This window comes from Gavialis gangeticus, unplaced genomic scaffold (genome assembly GCF_001723915.1).
Source record: "Gavialis gangeticus isolate Ggan-Ray unplaced genomic scaffold, GavGan_comp1, whole genome shotgun sequence".
Taxonomy (NCBI): Eukaryota; Metazoa; Chordata; order Crocodylia; family Gavialidae; genus Gavialis; species Gavialis gangeticus.
Genome location: NW_017729019.1, coordinates 8183331 through 8192781, shown reverse-complemented (window position 1 = coordinate 8192781; position 9451 = coordinate 8183331). Strand labels below are relative to the sequence as shown.

The following is a 9451-nucleotide window of genomic DNA, read 5'->3' as shown; positions in this document are numbered from 1 at the left end:
TTTTTTTTTTTTTTTTTTTTTTTTTTTTTTCCCCCTTGGCGTTGTATATGTCAGGGCCAGGACTTTTTCAGATCTGGGTACCTACAATTAAGTCCTAATGCTGTAGGAAATGAAATGAGAGTCTGGCTTCTTGGCAGTGTTGAGGGCCCTCAAATGCCCCTCAAAGCTGCAGGAGTTCCAGACCTTATTTAAATCGGGGCCTCTCTCATTTTGCAACTTCCTCACAAACCCTACTTATACACACCGGGGCTTGAGACTGTCGGTCCCAAGCTGTCTACACTACAGAGAAGCATAGACAAGTTGTTGGTCCCAAGATGTCTATGCTTTTGTTGGCATGGCTGTGTGAGGCAGGGGTTTGAAGGCCTGTGCTGGCAGAAGCTGTTAGGTTGAATACAGTTAAACCAGCACCAGCGAACTTTTTCCGGTAATAGCTTGTGGTTTGTGCTTGTGAAGTTGTGATGGCTTTATTATACCAGGACAAATTGCTGCTTAACTTGAATAGCAGCGTCCTGACTAGGAGCTCTTTACTTATCTAGCACACTGGTAAAGACTTCCTAGTGTGGCACGTGCATATCATTACTAAGACAGTAGGACTTGATGTACAATATACATGACTGTTGTGTGTATCTTGCAGACTCCCATCTTGCTGACCCCAAGCCCCTTGCTCTCCAGTATCCATTTCTGGAGTACGCTCAGTCCAGTTGCCCCTCTCAGTCCAGCCAGGTTGCAAGGTGCTAACACCCTTTTTCAGGTAAGTGCCTGTGAGATTTGTGATGTCTCAGGAATGCAGGGAGGGGTACAGTTGGTCTAAAATTTTGATTGCAAGAGTATGCCAAATTTTTTGTTGTGAACTGCAGCAGTCTTGCCTCCAAACATTACCAGTATTTCCCCACCGTTATTTACAAATTGGTTACTTCAGTTAATCAATAATAAAGGCGTGTGTGGCCAGTAACTCCCAACTATCCACCTCTGAAAGCTTCCTTTGCCTCAGCGGATAATTTTAATTATTCAACAATAGGAAGAAGCCCAGTGACTTCTGTTTTCCGTCTCTCAACTTTGTTAGCTTTGGAGGGACAGTTCAAGGTCAGTGAAAGTTTACTTTCACTAATCTGCAACCTACACTCTAAATTTGGCATTTCCCTGGTTTAAATATCAAATACAAGCTTTCACTTTCCATGGGAATTGTTTCCATTGTAGATTGATTAGTTGGGACTCCTTTAGCTTTTTTTAGTTTTGCTTTCCCCATCAAAATACACTAACTAAGCATGCATAATCCCAGGAGCGGGTCTGCCTTGGAGAGATGTATATTTTGAGGTAATTAGGGTCATATTTCTGCCGTGTGGTCCTTGGCTTTGACACTGCTCTAGCAACTGGAAATTTTGAGTCCGTTGCATTTCGGATGGAGATTCTCAATGATCCTAAATATGTGGGGAAAATACCTTGCAGAAGTTGAAGGGACATCCCCTGTCTCACAACTTAGAACAGGAATAAGCACACCTGTCGCTTGATTTCTGCTGAGATCAGCTGTGACACTTAATGGCTCGTGTTTGGGGTTTAGGTTTAACATTTCCATGGAGATGAAGGTTGCAGCTTGCATCCATTTAAAACTCCCTAGCCTGACAATATGTTTGTCTGCAGAGTCATCAGATTCCCCACAGGCTAAATAACCTGTTAAGTAACTGAGGCATCATGTGGACGCTTCTTCCCCAGCACAGTTACTGGCATTAAAGAGCTGTGGATTGCGATTCGATTATTCGGGATCCAGGCTGTCCTTGGTAGAGAGCTGACAGACTGTATCGCTGTCGGCTGCAGTTACATTGATAGTTCTGCTTGGGTTCACAGAGACCTGAGTGATCTTTAAAGTTCCCCTGGCTGAATGAGGGTTTGGAAAGGGGAGGAAGTCAATAGACTTTCTCAAAGCCTTCAGGGCTTTGCCTCACACAAGGAGTCAGACACAAGGATAAAGAGAAAATTAAAAAAAAAAAAACAAACTTCCCTAATTGTTTGATTTTTGTTTTTTAGTTTCCATCAGTGCTGAACAGTCATGGGCCATTCACTCTCTCTGGACTGGATGGACCTTCCACCCCTGGCCCATTTTCCCCAGACCTGCAGAAGACATAGCACATGACCTCACAGAAGGACAAATTGGGGAGCAAGGGAAAGAGATGACATTCAGTGTAATCCATGTTTTTAAATGAGCAATTTATAATTCCACAGAGATGATAAGTAGACATGATTTTTGCCATTCCCAGCTACAATGCCTTTTGCAGAATTCCCTTTTTTTGAAGACTGTATTGGGAATGCACAGGGAAACGCCTTAACTGGAGTCCAGGCTCCGCAGACTTTTCTCTCCCTCCTTGGTTAAGAAGACTTTTTATTTTGCTTTGACTAAAGGGAGTTTCTGTCAGTGATGCAGTGACTGGATCTGCGTTGATTGCAGCAGACGGTGTCAAAGAAGTCTCTTCTCTCTGACCCTGGAAACCCTCCGTTCTCCTGCCACTCCTACTAGATGAGATGAAGAACAATTGTGAGTGAAGCTGGTATTCCAAGAAATGCGTGGTCAGGGGGTCTGAATGCAGCTCTTCCATGGGTCTGCCAACTTTCAGAGCCTCAAAACAGCTAACGTCCTATCTGCTGTAACAAAAATCTCATCTCGCTGGGAGACATTTCAAAGGATGTACTTAGTGATGGGGTGGGTGAGAAGCGGACACTTTCTGGCTGGGGTTGTACATGGGCAATTGGGCAGCAAGTCTGCCTCTCTTGGGTTGGTTGGCACTGACATGCCTCCATTCCCCCCCAGGCCTGGAGCGAGGAAGCAGGACTTGGAGACAAAAGGGAATGGGATGAATTTGTTTGGGGTGCTGGAATTGTTTGAATGCTAAGAGCCAGCTGTTTCCTGGTCCTCCACATCTGCACAAAGCCTGTATGTTGGCGGCGAGAAGGTTTTTTGAGCAGTAGCTGGTTTCTAGGGGTGGGGGTTGTCTGGGTACTGGGTGAGGTTGCTGTCTTGCTGCTGCGCTGGAGACCTTAATGAGAGAGAACGCTACGGTTCTGCTCTTTTCCTACCAGCGTGGTACCCAAAACGGAAGAGCCTCCCCTCCCACTTGCCCCAGCTCTCATCTCAGGTTCTGGTTTAGAGCTTTGCTTTTCATCTGAGGAGGTGTCGATAACCAAGACGCACAGATTTGGTGTATGGTGCTGAAGTAGGGAACAAACAAAGCTGCATCAGCATGAAGGTCCAGGCGTGCATGGTCTCCAGGTGGCTGCCTGTGGGGGTTGCTGTCAGTGTTCTTGGGAGCTGTTTTTTAGTATTCGTGAAGTGAGATTTGCACCTGGAATGAAAACCTCCACCAGCCTTTTGTGGAGGAGCTGAGGCAGGAAGGGAGAGTGTCAACCCTCTTGCCTCCTGCTCTCTGCCTCCTAATGGGATGTCTCAGGGTTTGGGCATTGGGATTTATACCCTTTTGGGTCTGTCATCCAGCAGCTGTCAGGCAACGGTTTCCATTTGCTGTCAATGTACGTGCAATGACTTGGTGGCCTCAAATGACCTTTTGGCTAGCATGTCCATTGGAAATGCTGGAGGGTACCACAGTGCCCTCTGATTGGCATCCTTGCTAGCTGTCTTAGATGCTGAAGACTGAATGATCATGGGAGTGGTTACTCCAGAGTGGAGGTGAGGGAGGCTTGCAGCGCTACTTCCTGTATCGCACCTGTCCTTTGGATGAACAGAGGACTTAAATCTCCAGGACTTTCAATTTGGCACTTTTTGCAAGCTCTTAAGTGTGTGTGTGGGGGTGTGTGTGTGTGTGGGTGTGTACTTGTACGCACCCGTGTGAGCACTTCCAAGACTTAATGTGGTACAAGTGGCCTGTCGTATGCTAGCATTGAAACGTAACCCTGTATTGTTCATCTTTTAATACATCGCCCTTGAGAATTGGATGTTAAACGCCCCTGCCCAAAACAAGTAAAAGAGTATGCCTAGCGTCAGAGAGGGGCAGACAGTCAGCAGAGGTGGTGAGCAGCCTGCTTTTTAAGGCACGTTACTGCTTCCAGTTTTGGACATCAGCAGGTAGTGATTAGAAGTCACAAGCCCTTGGCTCTTAACATGACAATGTGCAATATTCACTGGTTATTAAGGTAGACATGCAGAAAGAGAGCTGCAGGTAGTAATTGAGAGCAAGCATCTGGGATTTGTGGGTTTACATGTAGTGGCTTATGTGCCTGCTCTAAAAAAAGAAGTGTGTGTGTGTGTGTGTGTGTGTGTGTATGCCTGTGTGTGGATATAGGTGTGCGTGTGTGTATATCTATATCTATATCTAGATAGATATATAGATATAGATTTATATAGATATAATCTATATATAATTAGCAGCACTTTTGATGGTTGTATTAGGCTGGCCAAGTTTATGCCCAATAAGTGTGATGCCTGGAGGGTGGCATTGCAGAATAAGGATTCTGTTTTTAAAAAAAAGTCATGAGCACTAGAGTTGTAGCATGATTGCTTCCCTCTTCCTGCGCCCCTGAAGACAAGCCAAGGTTCTTTGTTTAAAGTATACCTGTGTGTAGGTGTGCGCTCGCACTTTCTCACCTACCCTTTTTTTTGTGGGTTATAAAATTTTCAGTATGTGTGTGCAAGCGAACTAAATGCAAACCCATCTTGGCAGTCTTTAGGTTCGCTTGGTCCAGTAGAGTGATGCCATCTCTGCAACTTCAACAGGAAGTGTGGCCACGGTGGGTTTGGCAGTGCACTGGCTGGGACGGGGTTGGGGCACTGTGTTGTTTGATTATTGGGGAATAACGTCTTCATTGGAAGTTACTTTGCCCCTCTTGGGATTTTCTGCTTCTTGACATACCATTGAGAAGACTCTTGTCCCCTAACCACTGCTGAGAAAAAGATCTCCTTTTTAGAGCTGTTCGGTCAGCAGGTATCCTTGGATGGCAGCAGGCAGAGGTGACTGCGGAGAGGCTAGTTTGCTTAGCTTTTCCCCATCACGACTTCCCAGATCACTGTTAAACAAGTGACTTGGTCTTGTACATGTTGCCTCATTAGTGAGATGGCTTGTAAACACACACTTATTTGAGAAGGACACGACTGCCAACGGTTTGGGATGGGAACATTCCTGACAACACATGGTGTAGGTGTAACTTTCTGTGAGTCTCTACTACCCTCCCAGCTTCCTTCAGGGTGATCTGGCCGGTTCCTGCTACTTGTTCTTAATAAGGGGCTTTTATTTTATTTAAGGCTTTATAGTGCCATTGTGCATTGTTGGCTAAAAGGTAACAAAAATGGCTATTGCTGTATATTGCAGTTGCTGCTGCATAATAACCTTGCAAAGTCACGGAGCTTGCCCTGCCGCCGCCTCTGCCATATCTGCTCCTTTCTCTTAGGAGGCTTGAATCTCCCTGGGTGTCATTCCCACAGCTTTCCTGGCAGCTGGAGATGGGCATCCTGAGGGAGGTGGTGTATGTGGCATAGTCTGCCGCTAAAGGAATCCAATTTGTTCCGTATCCACTTGCCTGCAGGGAGGGCAATCCCAGTCTGAGGGAGGCAGAAGGGAATGTAGAAGGAGGTTGTCTGTTCAGCAGAAGGGCCACTTGAGACTGAATGCTCTTGTTTTGAAAATTGTTTTTCAGAGGTAGTTGCTGAATCTAGTTCTCATGCACCATCCTTAGTTAGGGTTGTGTTTTGCAGTCAGTTTGGAAGCAAGCTAAGATTGAGTCCTTGAATTCCAGAACTCTTGATTATACACCGAACATCGAAGGGCTTTGACATCAGTGCATTTCTGAATGGGATGTGCATTGCAAAGGGCCTTGGTATTCAGGTCCTTGGGATAATTTCTCTCTCTGCTACAGTTTCACAGCCTCAGAGATACCTAGCACGTATGTTCTTTTTGGCCTTTTTGTGTGTTCAGTTTAACCTCAGTGACAGTCACTCATACGCATATATCTTCCTTTATGCAACACAATCACTTTTCAAAACCAGGGCCATGTGTTACCCTGGCAAGGATCTCTCTCATTCGTTCAACTTTACTGCAAGCACTTCTGCAGCAAATCAAAATGTTATACGAGGACTTGATTAAAATAACTCTGTAATTCTCTGGGCGAAGGCAAATGTAGAACTCGGATCCACTCAAGTGAGGTTTTCCAATGCTGCGTTCAGAAGCCTCCAGTTCTGATGACCTAGTAGGTATCTAGGTGATCTGATGATCTAGTAGGTATCACTCATGTATCTACTTTTAATGAACTTTTTTGGTACTATTTTTATAGCATTTTTATATGTAATCACATTTTACTATACAATTTAACATTTTATTTTCAGTTTTAAGATGTGCTTGTTTACAAGATGCATCTCACTTGTATCACGAGGCTAGCTTGGTAAGTGTCCAGTAGAAATCAGACTATTTCAGTAGCTAACGAATGTTGTCAAGATTGACAGACATTCACATTTGATTGTTTGGGTTTATGGCTCTCTCAAAGAATTTTGCTCTGTTTCTGTCCTTGGTTCTCATGCATAAGAAATCCATGTGGTTTGGGGTCTCTGAGACATGAGGTTTGTGTGCTTTATCTTGCCTAAAAGAAATGCAAAACTCAAGAACTCTTGGTTCGGAGATGATAGTTTTTTGTGGTTTCTTAGTTGATCTAATAAAAGGTATGATCTCTGAACCAAAAGTGCTAGAGTTTTGCATTTCTTTTTGTCTCACGGCTACCAAATACATCCCATTATCTTGCTTAAAGAAGGACGCACAGTGCACAGCTTGCCTGTTGGAGAGAAACCCCAGGGCCCATCCTGCAACAGCAGCAGCAAAGTTTAACTTCCATCACTCGTGCAACTGTGGTCTTTGGGAAGTTGATTCCAGATGCTTTAAAAAGGTGCAGTAGGATCTGCTCAAAAGAGGCAGTCTAGTGAAATGGTTTTAATGGTGATTTAATGTAGTGATGGTGAATGCAATGGCCGCTGCTTATTCTGAAGGGGACTGACGAAATTTCTGTTTGATGTGGAAGCATCTGGTCAGTGCCAGTGGGATAAGTAATGGTTAACATGTAAGATGCCAAATACCGATCCTTTTAATACTGTGGCAGTCAAAGGAGGATTACAAGAGGAAAAGCAGTGACCAGTGTTTTTTATACTTAGGGTTTTAATGCAGTTCTTTCACAAAGTCTCTTCATTGGATACGAGCTCTCGGTTCACAGCAGAGAGCTGGCTGGTTGAGGGGATTCCTGGTCGCATCGTGGTTATGTTTGAGACGGTTATTTTTGTTGGCATTCTTGAAGGATGGTTCTGGACAGGCGGGTCCTTGTGAGTGTATTCCTCCTCCCCTGTTACCAACTTTTAGCACACCCCAGAGCCGTTGTAGCTGCAGGAAGGAAAGCAGCATTGCACTCTGCCTCGTGCATCATCAGCAGACTCGCCGCTTGAATTTCTTGGCTGTCTCTCTGGTGCCATGTGAAGCGGAAAGAACAGAACTTGATCTTCAGATAGCCAGAGCTTGACGTTAGAAATGCTGTGGTTTTGTCTTGTACAATGAACAGGCTGACATGGGAGGGACACATTCCATGTGGGATCTCGATCCTCTTTACAGGACAGGTTTCCTGACCATAACAATGCTTTAAACTGTGGCACCAGGTAAGGAAAATGAGGAAAAAAAACTTGCAGACTATTAAGTTTCCCCTTCCTCATGACGGTTAAGACGGGATGTCAGCCTTTAACTCGGATGGTTCTACAAAAGCCAGGAAAATAACTCATTTGACTGTTAGACTTCCTTTCAACCTCCCATCAAAAGAACGTAAAATATGTCAGCTGATTGATGGCTGCTCCAGCCACCTCGGTAACTATACAGTTTTTGACAGTTTTGGGACCTGGTCTTGCTTTTTGTACATGTTTAATTGAGACTGGAATAACACACACACTTTTTGAGGGACATAGATTCATTCTCTATTAGTTTCCAGACTTGTAGCAGATAATGTCTAAAATATATATTGAGAATAAGTACTGCACTTTGCAGTTGCCACTTTTTAAGGGTTTTGCACATTTGAAGTTTTGTGTGTTTAGTAGAAAGCAGAACTGAAATCCATTTGCCATGTTACGTATTCAGTGCTTGCCAATTTTTGTTTTTAAAAAACATCTGATCTGGTGTAAATCTCCCAGAAAGCGTCTTAAAGTGGTCACTGGTCTAGTTTGATGCTCATGGAACTTAAATTTGCCTAAGTAAGTTGCTTCTTTTAAAACTTAGAAAAATATTCTCAGTTGAGACTTTGCAGAAGAAGATTCATCTCAGCCGCGTCATTCTGAACCTCCGGAGAACAGGGGGCTCGCAGTGGTGACACCGACTCCACTGTAAGCAGCGTGGACAGGAAAAATATGGGAGGTATTCAGTTGTAGCCCAGTTCAGTCCTTGAGCAGTACTTTAAAGTAGCACTATACTGGTAACTGGAAGCTCTAATTGTGTCAGGCTTTTTCATATAGGAAGGTGTTTTGGACAGCCTCTGCATGGTTTCTAAATTTGTACTCTGTGTGTTTTGGGAGCGGTTGGGGGAGGGGTGGGTTAAAATGCCCAGTTTTGCTTGTAGGCGCCTTGAGAAGTTTGTAGTTTTTTGGGCTAGTACGTCTTCAATCTACAGGCGTTGAAACCGCTTTATAGACTTGTGTTGACTTTTTGTTCTGCTATTGTTCAGTTGCACAGAGTTTTATATAAGATGTACTAGATTCTGATGTTATTGCTCTGTAAACATTGTTGAGGTTATACATTGTAGTAAGAAAAAAGAAAAATAGTAGTATTCTAAAGCTCCCTTTGAAAAAACTCGTTTGTATTTCTATTGCAGTGTTACCAGATGGCCTTATGTACGTCACAGTGCTTTGTGATGGGTACAGTAGCACATTTTAATGCTCTCTCTCCCTTACCTTTTGTGTTTATAGCAGAGACGTATATTCTTAGCGATAGAGATGAATAAAGAAGAAAACTGTATAGTGATGTGTACAGTGAGGACTGAGGACTGGTTATCTCCACGGGCTTGTATCAGGGCAGCCAGAAATGCTCTAAGGTGGGGAAACAACTCTGATCAGGGATAGTTAATGAGCAAGAGACTTCGGGAAGGCTGAGAATCGGGGCGCTGATGCCATCTAAATAGAGGTTTCAAATAATATTGGTGAGATGTCAGTAAACCGAACAGCCGCCCTGACTTCAAGGCAATTGCTCTGACTTCCACCACCTTAGAAGCTGGCTCTGTAGCTTTTTTGATTTAATCTAAAGGGCTCAGTTGAAGGGGGTGCAGTGTTCGACATGTGGGGGTGCATCAGCAATCTGATCAGCTCTGGTAACATTATGCGGTTCCTTCTCTGTACTTTTTTAAAGTGCAGGTCAACTTTGCAAAGTGACTCTAAATGGGAGTAATTGGACAAGCATCGGCTCAGTGAAGCTTTTCAAGTTTTGCTTTATTTACAGGGTTTAACAAC

General features: G+C 44.1%; 1 protein-coding gene across 1 annotated transcript in view; it reads left to right on the top strand.

Moving 5' to 3' along the window:
- Positions 1–7638, top strand: part of ELK4 (ELK4, ETS transcription factor) — an 11469-nt gene extending 3831 nt beyond the window's left edge. The window contains exons 3-4 of the mRNA XM_019513986.1: positions 635–751; positions 2023–7638. Coding sequence (XP_019369531.1) covers positions 635–751; positions 2023–2121 — 216 coding nt within the window. The 3' untranslated portion in view covers positions 2122–7638. The remainder of the gene's footprint in view (positions 1–634; positions 752–2022) is intronic.
- Positions 7639–9451: the final 1813 nt, after the last annotated feature.